Source organism: Martes martes (assembly GCF_963455335.1).
Source record: "Martes martes genome assembly, chromosome: 9".
In the NCBI taxonomy this organism is placed as follows: Eukaryota; Metazoa; Chordata; class Mammalia; order Carnivora; family Mustelidae; genus Martes; species Martes martes.
The window spans coordinates 212,773-227,503 of NC_137896.1; the positions used below are offsets into that span (position 1 = coordinate 212,773).

General features: G+C 63.0%; 2 protein-coding genes across 5 annotated transcripts in view; both read right to left on the reverse strand.

The window, feature by feature from the left end:
- Window positions 1–509: 509 nt before the first annotated feature.
- LOC308349415 (uncharacterized protein C20orf204) lies at window positions 510–3,119 on the reverse strand. 4 transcript variants are annotated; one of them, XM_080814094.1, is made up of 4 exons: window positions 2,926–3,119; window positions 1,288–1,563; window positions 1,036–1,188; window positions 510–860 (listed from the first exon to the last, which is right to left on the reverse strand). In XM_080814094.1, the coding sequence occupies exons 1-4, from the start codon at window positions 2,926–2,928 to the stop codon at window positions 723–725; spliced, it is 570 nt and encodes a 189-aa protein (XP_080670220.1). In that variant the 5' UTR covers window positions 2,929–3,119; the 3' UTR covers window positions 510–722. The 4 variants fall into 4 exon arrangements, with proteins under 4 accessions (XP_080670220.1, XP_080670218.1, XP_080670219.1 ...); XM_080814092.1 differs by having other exon boundaries at window positions 516–860; window positions 1,036–1,563; window positions 2,926–2,995; XM_080814093.1 differs by lacking the exon at window positions 2,926–3,119 and having other exon boundaries at window positions 516–860; window positions 1,288–1,694.
- A 2,085-nt stretch (window positions 3,120–5,204) lies between these two features.
- The window catches only part of PRPF6 (pre-mRNA processing factor 6), a 39,287-nt gene continuing 29,760 nt past the window's right edge, over window positions 5,205–14,731 (reverse strand). The window contains exons 14-21 of the mRNA XM_080813163.1: window positions 13,083–13,221; window positions 11,289–11,408; window positions 10,839–11,015; window positions 10,246–10,379; window positions 9,489–9,580; window positions 8,223–8,337; window positions 6,037–6,163; window positions 5,205–5,490 (exon numbers count right to left, since the gene is read on the reverse strand). Coding sequence (XP_080669289.1) covers window positions 5,338–5,490; window positions 6,037–6,163; window positions 8,223–8,337; window positions 9,489–9,580; window positions 10,246–10,379; window positions 10,839–11,015; window positions 11,289–11,408; window positions 13,083–13,221 — 1,057 coding nt within the window. The 3' untranslated portion in view covers window positions 5,205–5,337. The remainder of the gene's footprint in view (window positions 5,491–6,036; window positions 6,164–8,222; window positions 8,338–9,488; window positions 9,581–10,245; window positions 10,380–10,838; window positions 11,016–11,288; window positions 11,409–13,082; window positions 13,222–14,731) is intronic.

The window sequence follows — 14,731 nt, forward strand, 5'->3', positions numbered from 1 at the left end:
GCCAAGCAAACATACGGTCCCAGAGCACAAGAGTGGATCCCTGACCAGCCTGTCCGGGTCCAGAGAGGGGCCGTGGCCGTCCCTCCCAGGGCCGCAGGAAACGGCCTGGCCCCACGTGCAGCCAGGGCCAGCGACTCTGGCTTCCCTTCAGGCCCGTTTCCTTTATCCGGTTGTTTTGCTCTGAATTCACAGAGCTCGGCCTTCTCTTCCCCTCCGTTTCCACCCCTTCCCCCACTCCACAGCGGAGCAGGACGGATACCGGACATTTCAGGGCCCGCTAGACCCCCGCCCCCACCCCGCCCTCCGCCCGGGGCGGACCGCCCGGCGTCCCGACCGCCCCCTGCTGCCCAAGGCCGGGAGCGCAGCGCCGCCGTCCTCGCGCAGGTGCGGGGCGCGCGGGCTGGCTCCGCCGGCCGGGGCCGCGCAGCCCCCAGCGCCCACTCCCCGCGCGGTCGCAGAGGCGTGGGGCGCCCGGCCCACGGCCCGCGGGCGAAGGCAAGACGACCAGAGCGCAGCACCAGCAGTTTATTGAGTCCTGGCCTGGCGCCCGGAGCATCATCTCCAGGTCTCGGGCCCTCGGCGGAGCGCCGGCCGCGGCGCGGGAGGGGCCGGGACCCCGCGCGGGGCCAACCAGAGGGAGAGACCGCGCTCGGCCCCAAACGAAGCTCGAGCCCAGGCCCCGCGGCCCCGCCGGCTGCTCCTGGGCCCGCGTAGCACGCGCGCTAGGGACCCCCAGGGGCCGCCGCCCGCAGCGCGAAGAGTTTCTCCCAGCAGGTGGCGACGGCGTCCAGGGCGCGCACGAGGAGCCGCCTCCGGCCGCTGCGACGCCGGGGAGGGCGCGTCTTGGGCCGCGGGCTCCGCTGTCGGGGACGGGACGGTCAGCGCGCGCCCACGGTCCCCGCCGTCCCCCCACCCCCAGGCTCGCGTCTGGCCCCTGGAGCTCCCAGACGGTGGCCCCGCGGGGCCACGGGAGGCGCGGTGGGAGGGTGGGGGGTGCCCGTGGAAGGGGAGGGGCCCGGCTGTGGGCCCGCGCACCTGGCTCAGCATCCCGCAGTGGCGCCGCATCACCGCCTCGGTGCGCAAGGCGACGGTCCACGCTGCCTTCTCCAGGGCCCCGCGGCGGCCCCGGGCGACCGCCCTGCGCAGGGTCCGACCCAGGGACGCGATAGACAGTAGGATACCGTGCTCCTGGGGAAGTGGGGGGAGGAAAGTGGGGGCTGGGGGGAGCCCTGTGGGGAGGCCCCCAGAGGGAACCAGAGGGCATGGGTGGGGGCGTGGACTCCGTACCTTCTGGGCGCTGCAGACAGCTCCCCCCCGCCCCCGCCATCCAGGGCCCGCAGCTCCAGTCAGGTTTTTGTGAATGAAACGGAGGTATGGGGAGCCTGGCCCCGGCCACTCTGCCCCTGGCCCAGCCTGCCTCACAGCTGCCTGCAGGTCCTCAAAGATGACGGCGCGGTAGTGGCGAAGCACGTCAGGGACGCTGCAGGTGCGGAGCCCCGACTGGCCTGGCACCATTCCCAGCAGGGCCAGCAGGAGCGCCCAGAGCGCAGGCTTAGGAGGCACCTGGAAGGGACTCGGCATCAGGGTGGGGTGCCCAGGTCTGTGCAGGGGGCCTCCCTTCTAGCCACCCCTCAGGCAATTTGCTTTGGACAGTCCCCCAAGACAACCATTCCAGGGGTCTCAGAGCTGGTAAACGATGGAGCTGTGGCTGTGCCATTCAGGACTAGGCATGGATCTAGCAGGACAGACAGACAGTGGGCCTGCAAACCAGACAGCTCAGCACTCATGCAGACATCTGTGGGGTGGATGATACGGGCACGGGCCGGGGGGCTGGGAAGGCCAGGAGGGGACAGGGGCTCCAGAGGCAGGAGCACGGGGCCGAGAGCCTGGAAGGCTGCGGGGCAGGGCTGACCTCGGTCTAAGGACAGCCTCTCCCCGGGCCATGCCTGAACTCATCCCACTTCCCAACACAACCCCCAGCAGAGCCAGGCTCTCGAACAGCCTCTGCTCCCCAGAGCACGGCCCACCTGGGGAGTAGGTCCCCACAGCAGGGGCAGAACTGACCTACTCCCACTCCTCACCGACAGATCTGTCACAACCAGCTTTCACAGCCATGGGGAATGGGGCACCCCTGCACCTCCAGCCCAACCAGGACAGGGCTGAGGGCTCAGAGCTCAAGGCCACACCCCTTTGGGAGGGGAAGGCTTGGGGAAACCCCCAGAGGCAAGGGAGGAAGGGGCCACATTGTGGGCCCACCATTCTTTCTCCAGGCCTCCCCCTCCAGAAGGGCCTGGCTCGGGGAGAAGCCCACCCCCAGCCCCAGAGCAGCTAGTTCCCAGACCCTGGGCCACACACCCACCCTGAGGCCCCCAGGCAAGAGTCAAACAGCCACTGGAAAATTAATCATGTGAAGCCAGCGAGACGCAGGACTCGACTCCGCTTCCCGGCCCCAGGGGTGAGCCTGACTGAGCAGCACCCGACCCGCACAGAGCCCTGGGGGGCAGCCCTGGCAGGAGGAGCAGATGCGATCTGTTGGGGCCCCTCCTCCAAGCTGCCCTCAGGCATGCCCAGCAGATCAGAGGTCCCAGCCAAAGCAAGAGCTGTGGGTGCTGAAGGGAGAGCCACGTGGGGCAGGCTGGCCACCTCCCAGCCCAGCCAGGGAGGACAGGGCAGCCCTGGCACCAGGAGGCTGACCTGGGGGGCCCAGGACACCCCGTCCTACCCCACACCCCCTGCCCCCCCGCCCCTGCCGGGAACAGGCAAGAGCACCCAGGGCCGGGTCTGGCGGGCCGAGGTGACCGGAACCAAGGGGGATTTCCCAGCAGGGCACAGGAGGTCACAGAGCCTCCCTCGGGCTGCGCTCACTCCCAAACCCTCCGCGGCGCGGCCGTGGGTGAGCCCCCTCAACCACGCAGCGCAGCTCACCATGGGCCTCTCAGGGTGCGGCCTCGCTCACTCCCGCCAGTGAGCCTTCCACATGATCCTGGGTCCTCAGGTAGGGAGTTCGGCGGCCGCTCCAGGGCCTCCTGCTCCGAGCCTGGCCAGCAGGGCTTCCCAGGACAGGCTGTGGCAGGGCGGGCTGGCGGCAGGCAGACAAGGCTTTTGAAGTTGGCTCCTCTGAGCAAAGGAGGGAGGGAGCAGGAGGGAGGCCCCGGGATCCCAGCCCTACCCCCTCCCTCTCCCCACCTCCTATCCAATTGCTTCTTCAATTAACCTGACCCTGGAGCCCAGCAGCTGCGGGCTCTCTTCCCACCCAGTGGGTCTCGGACTGAGCCATCAGCCCCAGGAAGATACGCTCAGCTGAGGCGGCGGTGGGGTGTCTGGTGGGCAGGGCAGGGCCGAGCTGGGGGGGGGGGACGGGGAGGGCAGCTAGAAGAGGCCAAGGGCCTGTGCACCCCTCCACGGGGGCCTTCCTCAGTGGTCAGTAGGTGCTGCCTCTTCTGGGAACCTGGTTGCCGGCAGAACGAGGGGAGCTGGACCTAAGCCCCAAGCTCCGTCACAGACACTGGCCCCTGCAGGTCCCAGGTGTGGGACTTCCCAGGCTCCTCCTGCCGCTCAGCCCTCCTGGGCTGAGGGGGTCTTCTGCTGGGGGCAGTCGTGGCCGCTTGCCAAAAAAGGCTCTCCCGGAGCTGGGCCACCATCCCCCTACCTGGCGGTGCCCAGCTGGTCATCCCTCCAGCCCGCACCGCAGAACGAGGGCAGCCTCCAGAAGCCAACCTGCCTTGAGCTAGAACTGAAGAAACGTCAGCTTCAGAAAACCTAAGGTCTGTTTTTTTCCCAGGGAGGAAAGCGGTCTCACCACTTCAGAGCAAACGACCCCCGTCCAAAGGAGAAGACGACATTCACACCAGATGGTCCAGATGCAATGGAACTTTCCAAGGGCTCTGCGGAAGGCCTCACCTGACCGTGAGCTCAGAGGGGTGTGGGGGAGAAGCCACGTCCATCTCAGGGCACAGAAGGGTGCCAGCCACCCCCGCGACCATGGCCAAGTCACTGTTTCTGCCAGGGCCCTGGTTTCTATGTGTGTGTAGGAACCGGCTGGTCTTCAAGGTTTCCAAAGCTTCAGGACCCCGTCTTCAGTGTCACAGGCAGGATCCCCCTCACCTCCTCCAGGAGATCGAAGGAGTCACCTCAGCCTCCGTGAAGACCCTGTGAGCCTCCCCGCACTGCCTTCTCAGGCCTGGCCCTCCTCGGGGTGAGAAGCAGGGGAGGCATCTCCCTACCCACAGTCTGTGGGTGGGACCCAGGCCACACAGGTGGTCTGCCGCCCACTCTGGGCTGGTGGCGTCCTTGGGCTCCCAGCACGGCAGAGGCGGACCCAGCAGGGCATTCGCTCTCCAGGCAAAGGTGCCTCGGGAGCTACGTGAAGGCAAGCGCCCCCCAACCTGGGGAGGGCCAAGCCATGGGTCAGCGACTGAGCCCCGCCACAGGCCCCCTCATCCACGTCACCCAGGGGCTGCTCTGCAATCTTCTCGTACATGAACATGGGGGAGCAGCTGCCCGCTACTCTTCTCCGCCCTGTACGGAACAACCAGCATCTCCTCTCCCCGGCCCACAGCCTCCCGGCACCCCACAGCCTCTGGCCACAGGTCTGCACCCTTCTAAGAGAATCCGCTGGTTTCCAGATGGACACGCACTCAGGGTCCAGAGCCCGAGCAAGGCCTTTGTCCTCACACAGCATTCGCAGTGAGAACACGCTGAGCCTCCCAGTCACGCATCTTTCAACCCAGAGATATGGGCAGGTGTAAGTGCTTCAGAGCAAAACTGCTGATTATAAATCAGCAAAAACTTATCCTCGTGCAAATGTGAGAAAATTGCTTCCTGGTAACACTTCCCTTCAGCATACACCCGAGGGGCCTCACAACTACCCCTTAGCAACACACTGCGGAAGGCACGTTAGGAAGTGGGGCCTGGCGTCTGCGTGGCTTAGGAAAGTTACCTACCCTGGCGGGCAGGCCTGCGGGGCGCCCCCCACCCAAAGGGGACAAATGAGTCACCAGGAGAGCCTGTTCCCAGCTGCTCCCAGGACGTGACCTGCCCAGCCCCTTCTCCCAGGGAGGCACACAGCGTCCTCTGGGGGACAGAGGCCGTCTGCAAGCGGCTCCTGTGAAAACAGGAACCTCAGTGAGCCGACTGGGGTCACGAACCGGAGTCTGCGCGGGGGGGGGAGGCGGCGCGGAGAAAACCTGCAGGGCACCAACCCGGACGCGCTACCTGGAAAGCTTTTAATTAAAGAGCAGGACAGACAGCTCGGGGCCCCTTCCACCCAGCTCCCACCACTTGGCGCTCCTGCACGTGCTGCCCCAAGGCCCGTGGCCACCGGGCCTGGACGGACCATCAGAAAGTGTTCCTGATGTGGGCCGCCACCAGCACGAGGATCTCCCCGATCTTCCTCTGCCAGTTGGCGATGTCCTTGGACACAGCGCACCACAGCTCCCCATGCCGGGGCTCGGCGTTCTCACAGCGCCTCCTCACCTCCTCTCGCTGCTCCTGGGCAGGGACCAGCGGGCATGCGAGTCAGGCGAGCCCCCTGCTCAACCCACCACGCTCACCCAGCCCCACAGGCCCGGGCCTGGCCGGCAAGGGGGGCAGAGCAGTCTTTCCGCTGTGTTCATCAAGATGGTCCCTCCGCCGGGGGCCAAGCCCCACCACACGGACCCTCCCCAGAGCTGATTTCAGTACACACGTGCGGAGCCAAGTCCAGCCCACGTCTGTGCCACGACCGAGCGCCCCGAACCTGCCTTCTCTGCACAAGGCGCTGCCCAGATTCCACGTGGCACAGCTCCCACCTCCTGTGGGGACCCCAGGACAGCCTGGCTATCCCCCACCCCCAGGAGCACAACTCTGACGATGTTTAGTGCTGGGGGCGGTGGGGACGAGTGGCTGCCGCCTAGGCTTCCCTGCACGCTGCCCCCGGGCTCATGTGTAGGACAAAACTCGCTGGGGCACGAGGTGAATCTTTAGGGCCTGAACACCACCCCCATTCCTACTGTGAGGCCACACCCCAGTCGCCGGCCACCGTGTGCGGCGCCTCACCTCTGTGCCGTGCTGCAGCTCAAACTTGTAGAAGAAGGCCCAAGCGTCCCCCAGGTCCGAGTCGATCTTGACCGTGCGGTGGAACCACTCCCTGGCCTTGGTGATCTTCCGCTCACTCCAGAACAGCCTGTCCGGGGACATCGGTGTGGGGACCCGTAAGTGGTGCCGTCTGGGTGCCTGAGCGGTGCTGGCCAGCATAAGCCACGGAGGGCCCGGGCACGGCCCGGCCCTGGCCACCTCCGGCTGCAGCTTGCCCGTGCGAGAGGCGGACGGCGAGCCCAGTGCCTGCGGTGGCCAGCAGACTCTGCCCCTCTCCCTGGCGAGCCCCCAGGCTCCCAACAGGAGGGCGGAGGAATGCGGCCTGGCTCCCTAGGGGGTCGCTCCAGGTCACTAACCTTCAACTGTCCTTCAAGGGTCTAAACAGCTATTTCTTAAAAAACCCATACACGAGAACTTGGGTTCCTGTAAGTCATTACCTGCCTCTGCATGAACACTAGAGGATCAAACTAAACCTGACAAAAACCTAAAATAAGACTTTGATCAGAGAAAGTGAAGTTTCAACCTGCTCGTCAATGGACACCTTCTGGGTCATTCTGCCCACCCCTAGCCGCCTCCAGCAGGATCCAGCCCACCTGACAAGACGGGCCTCGGGTCAGCCCCAGGTACCTGAACCCGCAGCAGATGCACACATCCGAAAACCACGCCCATGCTGGAAGCCACAAGCGAGGAAGTTCAGAAACCAAACCAAGGACCGGTGAGCGCCCTCCCAACACGCCAGTGCGCAGGAGGCAGGAGGGGCGGCAGGGTGACCCTCTGATGGCCCGGAGCTCCAGGGGGCTGTTTCTCGACACCTCCGGGCCCTGTAGCCACAGGCCCCAGAGCAGCGCCCGCACCACCAGCCCGCGGGTCAGGCAGCTGCCTGGACCGGCCTCAGTTACAACACAGAGTGATTTTGTGCCCTGATAGCTTGATTGTTTTTTAAGCCTTGTGGTATTCTTAATTGCTTGGTGTTAGATAAACTATGACTTAAAGAGCACAAACCCTGATAGCAGGTACACGGAACAGCAACCTGAGAACAGCAAAGAGTGACTTATTTACTTTGCAAAGCCTTTTACGAGGGTTTATGGCCGCCCTATCAAGGTGTCATACATAACAGTCACTCCGGGAGGCGAGGCGGAAGCGCAGGCAGGAGGGAGGGGTCCCCAGCCGGCTCAGGCCGGGCCTCAGGAGCCGGTGGGTGGGAAGCCTCCACGCGCGGTGCCCTCAGCCTCCCAGCGGCTGGCGACAAGCCCTGCAGGACCTGAGGGAGTGGGGCCCGTGCTGCGACGCATCCCCCCCGGGGTAGGCCAGACTCTGGCTCTGGGCGACGGCAGCACACCGGAGCTCCGGGGCCACACGTGCTGCCTCCCCAAGGTGAGGCCTGAGCAGCAGTCCTGGGAGCCCGCCCAGTCAAGGCTCTTCCTCATGACCGTCCACCTCAAACCCACCGGTCACCTCCCAGCCTCCTCTGAACACACCCAACCCCCACCCGGCTCTCAGGCCCCCCACGCATCAGCCGCAATGTCACTGGATCTTCCCAAGGCCCCGCCCTGCACACCACATGGCTCCCCAGGACACTCCTGACCCAGCCCTGGACACTCGAGCTGATGGCGTGGGGTCACTGGCTGACCTCCTCTTGCTCTCAGGCTCATGCACCCTGGAGGAACGATGGTCTCCAGCCCATGCATCTCTGCGCCCCCAGGCAGGCTGACTGGGCCTGACAGACAGACCCTGGACCGTCCTCGAGGTCACCAAGGTGAAGCTCTCTGCTTTCTTCCTCCCACGAGAAAACCCGCCCAGAGCCCCTTGCTCTGCTTATGACTTCAATTCTGTGTGGACCAACGTGAGCGGGTTTGTCTCCAACTCAGGACATGTGCAGGCGTGAAGTGCCACTTTAAAAGTGCCACTCCCATCAGAAGGATCAGGATGGAAGGAAGGAGGGCCGGGCCCAGAGGAAGCGGCCCGTTCGCGGTCAGGGTCGGCCTCGGCCATCGGGTCAGCACAGGGCTGCACGGCCTCTGCCTGCAGACGGGGCTGCTCTGGGTCAAAGCAAAAGTGCTTTATCATGGAGCTCTGGTGGCCAAAGACTCTAAGAGGTTCCATCAGGTCCCAAGGGTCAGCAACCCCACGGGGAACCCCCCACTCACTTGGCCACAGCCAGGAGGACGTGGGGGTCGTGCTCACACTTCTTCAGGGCATCGACGCTCTTGGTCTTCCTCTGGGGCCTTGCCTCAAGAAAGATGGCTTCAGACCACAGGACACCTGCAATTCAGACACAAGGACACCACCGCTCAGACCCCACCTCTGCTGTCAGAAACGACCTGCCCACGAGCAGGCCAAGAGGGGCTGGCTAAGACCCTAACCCGGGGTGTCCTCAGACCGCGGCTAGGACCTCCCACACGTCTGCCCACGGGGCCTGCCTAGAGAGAGCCACAGAGGCTGCCCTGCCCGCCCGCCGCACAGCAGCCCTGAGGGCACAGGCCGGACAACACTCCGGCAGTGACTGGGTTGGACGAGCCCCAAACCTGTGAAGTTCACTCCCACCAACTCTATAATTCCACGTGCGGGGCTCTGCCACGACAAAACGAGCAGAAATGCTAGTAAAGATTCAAACTGACCGACAGGGCAGTGGTATACTTCTGGTACATCCACATGGGTACATTTTACGAAGCCACTAAAAAATTCACTTTCGTGAAGATTTGGGTGGCTGAGTCCATTAAGCATCTGTCTTCAGCTCAGGTCACGATCTCAAGGCCCTGGGGCTGAGCCCCAGCTTCAGGAATCTGCTTCTCCCTGTTCCCACCCTCCCTCCTGCTTGTGCTCTTTCCCTCTCGCTGTCTCAAATCTTAAAACAAGTAAAATCTTAAAACAAAACAAAACTTTCAGCTTTAAAACAAAACACAACACTAAACATAAAAGAACTTCCGTTGTGTACAGTAACACACACTGTAATAGCACAAAGAAGCTAAAAGCAACAATTTCTCAGTAGCGGACTTACAGGGGATTTTCTTTTTATTACTTCTGAGTAATCTCTATACCCGCTGTGGAGCTTGAACTCACACCCGAGATCAAGAGTCGGATGCTAAGCTGCCCGAGCCAGGGGCCCCTACAGGTGATTTCTAATATCTTTTTTTTTTTTTTTTAACTCCAAATGTGTTCATGCTACAGGTACGTTTAGATGTAGGGTGAGATAATGGAAATTCGGTTTCAGAAGAAAAAGCAACGGGGGCACTTCAGAACAGGAAGTCTAAGTCCCCACGCCGAGCACCGGAGACGTCGGTCGGGTGATCTGCGAGACCAAGAAGAGCTGGACTCTGACCGACGACACACTTCACAAGCACTTCTGAGCCTGAACCCTGCTCCCTCAGGAAATGCCGCCGCCGGGCCAGTCCAGGAGCCAGGAAGCCGCTTACCGGAGTTGGGGCACTCCTGCAGCGCCTTGGCCATGAGCGTGTTGGCAATGTTCTTCAGCCCCGCACGGTACTCCAGCCTGACGGACTCCAACCTGAGGAACGGGGCCCGCAGAGAAGGTCCGGCACCCACGCGCGCAGCCCAAGGACAAGCCCAGCTGCAGTCCCGAATTTCCCGGGACGCCCCGTGGCTGGAGCTCCCAGCCCAGCCAGGTGGAGCTCTCCTGCCAGAGAAGCGAGGCACTGGTGCCCCCCCCGCACCATGAGGGCCCCAGGCGGCTGCCGCCACGGCTGAGGCCTGGGAGGCCGACATCACGCAGGCGCGAGGAAGCACGTGCAGGACGAGGGCCGGCTGGCATGCCGTCGCCGCCGGAACGGGGAGCACCACATCAGCGGTGTCCAGGACCTGCCCATCTTTCTGGGGTCTCCTTTGGGAACCACCAGGCCCCAGCCCTGACATTAGGAGCCCTACACAAGCCCTCTCCGCAAGCGGTTTCCTACGGACAGGTCATCCTCACCTGACCTCCTGCTCGCTCCTTAAAGCCTCGTCTACACATCCCCTCTTCTGTGGGGTCTACCTCTCTGGCTTCATCCGGCCGGTTCCCCCATCATTAGCTCCTGGCTCCCCTGGGCACCTTCTGCCAGAGCACCCAACTCTATACAGGCCCGTCTGAGAGTCCAGGCCGAGCCCTCCCAGGGCAGGAACGGAGCCTCCTCACGGCCAGCACCTGTCCCCCTTCCCCTGGACCTCAGGACGCACCACAGGCCTGGGTTCTTGGGGTTCTTCAGGCGCGACTTCTCCAGGATGGCCCGAGCTCGGGTCAGCTGCCCAACCTTCTCCTCCAGCCGAGAAAGCAAGAGCCACAGAGGAGTGGAGTGCGGACATTTCTTCAACTACAGACAACAAAGACAAGCAGGAGTGGGCTCGGCGGGTGTCAGGGAGGGGTTGTGAGAGCTGTGGCCAGCCCCTCAGGCTGGGACAGGTTTTGGGGGGGGGGTGCGCTTACATCCACAGAGACCTGCCCATTTCATGCCTGGGTGTGGGGCTTTAAGCGCAATCCCGGGGCGTGTGCACGTGTGCATATGGGGAGTGTACACGGCAGCCCTTACATTAAGTGTGGTGCAGCCCACTCTTTCCTGCATGCAGGGCACAAAGTTTCGCAGAAGGAAAAGCATAAGCCTGAGTGAGGGTACCAGGTCTCACCCTGCTACCACTATCACAGCTGGGGCCCAAGCAAGTCACTGACCCCCGGGCCTCCCATTCCCAGACCAGGGGAGATGAATGGCACCCTGAAGCCCGGTGTTCTGTCTGCAAGGGCCAGCTCAGAGTGGCAGCCCGAGACCCAGGCTCACCCCCTGGCCGTAGGCCTCCCGAGCCTTCTCCGTCAGCTCCTCCTGCTCCTCGATCTGCCCCTTCATCATCCACAGCTTGGGGAAGTCCTCGTAGTGCTTCAGCGCTTCCTCACACAGCTCCCGGGCCGCCGCGAGGTTCCCCAGCACCCACTCCAGCTTCACAGACTTCATGAACACCTGCGCGGCAGACCCGCCGTCAGACGGCCCCGTCACCTCCCTCACTGGGCCTGGCCAGGCCGGGCACCCCCGCCGGGATGACGCCCCCCTCAAACGCCATCTGCCCCGCCGCGCTCCACAGACTTCTGTAAGCAGCTTCCTGGGCCCTGCGCCGCATCTCAAAGTCAAGGGTGAACCATCAAGACTACAGTACTGTGGCCTCAGCGGGCACCGCACACCTTCCTGAGGCCACAGGCCCTGGGGACCCCGGGGGGGCCCGGGCAGCCCACTGACCCGGGCAGTGGGCGCACTGCTCCGCGCCTTGGCCAGCAGACGCCGGGCTCGCTCATACTCGTTGTTCTCAGACTCCAGCTTCACGGCAGCCAGCCAGATCTCCTCGCTGTTGGGGTTGGCCTGGAGGGAGAGTGCAGCAGCGTCAGGAGGGATCCGAACAAAGGGCCAGGGCTGGGTCACGCTTAATCAAGAGGAGCCCGCCTGGGCATGGGGCTGGGCCTCGCTCTCTGTTGCAGGACGGTCTGATCCAACCGTCTCCAGGGCTAACAGATGACAATGTCGGGTCTGGCCCAAGAATGCTGACCTACCTGAAAACAAGCCAGCCCACTTTCCAGGCACCCAGGCAACAACACTGATAGTGGCAGAGCCATTTTCCCAGGGGCCTCTCGAAACCACCGGTGTGCATCTGCCACACCCACCCCTCTCCCAAGCCTGGTGACAAGGCACTGGCCATCTCAGTGCGTCCGGGGGAGCAGGAAGGAAGGATGCCCAGGGATCATGGACGGTGTGGAGGGCTCCCACGGGCTAGGACTGGGCCACATGCAGAATCCAGCAGACCCAGGAGTGGGGTCCTCACGGCCTCCAGAAAGCACAGCCACCCACCAGCCACACTTGCCTGGCTGCATCACAGACCCGGCAGGCAGCCCCAGGGTGACCGGCAGGGAGAGGGGAGCCACCCGGAGGGGGATGCTGGGGACAAGCAGCAGCGTCCAGGCAGAAGGAGGGAGAAGCTGTGAGCCAGACAGGAGCAGCGTCCTCAACACGTAGCTGTCCTCCAGAGAACAGCAGAAAGCCAGAGGCCTGACACAGGCCAGTCCCCTCTCGTGGCCTTTACTCAAGGAAGGACAAATGTCAGGGCGCCTGGGGGGCTCAGTGGGTTAAAGCCTCTGCCTTCGGCTCGGGTCACGATCCCAGGGTCCTGGGATCGAGTCCCGCATCGGGCTCTCTGCTCAGCAGAAAGCCTGCTTCCCCCCCTCTCTCTGCCTGCCTCTCTACCCACTTGTGATTTTTGTCTGTCAAATAAATAAATAAAATCTTTAAAAAAAAAGGAAGGACAAATATCATTCTCACGCTCGTCAGGGTTGCAACAACAGATGGACATTCACGCTGGACTCAGCAGTTTATAAAAACGCAAGCTCTGAGCACCGAGTGAGCGACAGAAGTGTGGGATCACTGTGTCGCACACTTCCTGAAACTACCAGAACACTGAACAGTAACTCTCCTGGAATGAAAACTTCAAGGACTTCAGTGCGCCGCAAACTGCTGACACCAAGCTCATGCCCTTAACCGCCACGAGCCCGGCCGGGCACAGCTGTCCGGGCGCAGCTCCACCCTCCCGAGGGGCCCGGCTGCACCCAGTGGCCCATGGGCAGAGTGTAGGGACCAACAATCGCATTTCCACACAGGAAAGAGATTATCACTGTGCTCTTCTGTGGGGAAACAGTGGTCTCTGGTGACTGCTCCACGCACCTGGGGAATGCCGCCTGTTGGCCCTATGTTCTACGTTCTGGAACGTGTAGCCTGTGGTTACGGTGAGCAGCCATGACCAAGAGGCAGGTCCACCAGCTGGCCGTTCTCCCACTCTTGGGAGCCCTGGGACCCCAGCTGCCTGTAGAGCACCCCAAGTTGGGTGCATCCTGACCATACACATCCCCTCTCTTAGGCCAGCTCCCATCGATGAATAGGGGGAGGGCTTTGGGTCACGTGCACTCTGGAGCTCTCAGTCCCCCACAGGCCCTGGGTCGGGGTTCAAGTGCACACGCCCCCTGCGGCCCAGCTGGCGCCCCAACCCACCTGGAAGGCCAGAGCCAGGATGCTCCTCGCCGCGGGTACATCCCCTGCCAGCCACTTGGACTTGGCGCCCATAAGCCACAGCACCTCTGCTTTGGGGCAATGGGCCACAGCCCTCTGCAGCAACGCCTCCAGGGACTCCCTGGAAGACAGGGGGCCACAGTCACTGCCAGGGCACGCGGGGCGCTCACGGCCTCAGCAGGGTTGCTGAGAAGAGAGTTACTGCTCCAAAGTTCGGCGCTGTCAATGATTCACCAGGTTTTACAATGGGGAGAGTGTGGGGAAATCTTTTCTCTTCATAAAGGCTCTCAAAGCAACTACTGAAGAGGGTGCTACAAAGCAAGGCATTGTTACAGGCCGAAGCCCGATGGAGAGACTTCTCGGGGGCCCTTTTATGGTCGGGTGTCCTGAGGGGAATGATAACTTCATGGTCCGGGTGACAGGAGACCTCTTTTCATCTGCAACCACAGATCCGCCGATAAAGATTATGACCCCGAACCCTCTCTTCGGTGTCCAAAGAAACTGTCTGATTGGAAAGCAGTTACTTCGGTCACTGCTGAGCGAGACGACGCCAGCCCGGTCACCCGGTACGAAGCCGCCGACGCTCACACAGCCACCGGCCCTTTGCCGCAACGCCGGCACTGACGGCCGCTGGGGCCTCGAGGGCAAGATGAAGGGCTCGTTCTTGTGTGGAGTGAAGCCCGCGAGAGGACACCATGCTTCCCAGACAACACCAGAACCAGGACCCCAGACTGGGAGCGCCCCGCCTCCCCGCGCCATTCCATTCCGTGAGTCAACCGGATGGGAAGGGTGCCAGGGGCGGCAAGGGAAGTGCCCTGAGCCCAGGACCAAGGGGAGCGGTGCCAGGGAGGCACACATCCACAGACCACAGGGCCGGGAGAGGCCCTGCTCGGACCTGGCGTGTCCCAGGTGAACTTGCACAGGGGTGAGCCAGCAGTCATCTCAACGCATCCCCAAACGAGTTAATTCCCAAACACCAAACCAGATGGTGGGAGTGGGGAGGAGACAGGCGCCTCAGCGACACCCCAGGGACAGACACCCTGAGCAGACTGAGATTCAGCAATGCCAGGAAAGGAAAAAAACAGGGCCTCGGTGGGCTCCCAGCAGAAGCCTGCAGAAATCAGCAAGGCCTGCCCGCCTCGAGGCACCCGAGCTCAGGGAAGAGCCACAGAGGGCACGGGCAGAGGGTCCACACAGCGACGGGGGCCTGGTGCCCCAGAGAGGCACCCCAGAACACCAGAAATTGCAACACCTAATTTAATCGGCAGCTACGGCCAATAAGGCGGACCCAAAGCTTTTTCCAATTAAAGAATACAATTAGAGAAAACGGTCAAGGACCTCCTCAGAGCACAAAACAAGCCCAAACCCCCAGTCAGCACAGCTCTAAATGAAAACCATGCCTGCCTGGGCGCGGACGCCATGCCGCCCACACTGCCGGAGCTGGTGCGGGCACAGACGTGGGGCTTCGGGCCCCGCCTTGCCCCAGGCACCCCTTGGGCTGCCAGGCACCCGCCAGCTCAGATGCCGGCACGGCCGTGGAGCGACACCCTCGGCGGCTCAGCCTCTCAGCTACAGAGCAGTGAGGACCCTATCACCGAAGGGGCCGCAAAGACCGGTCTCCCAGCCTCCAG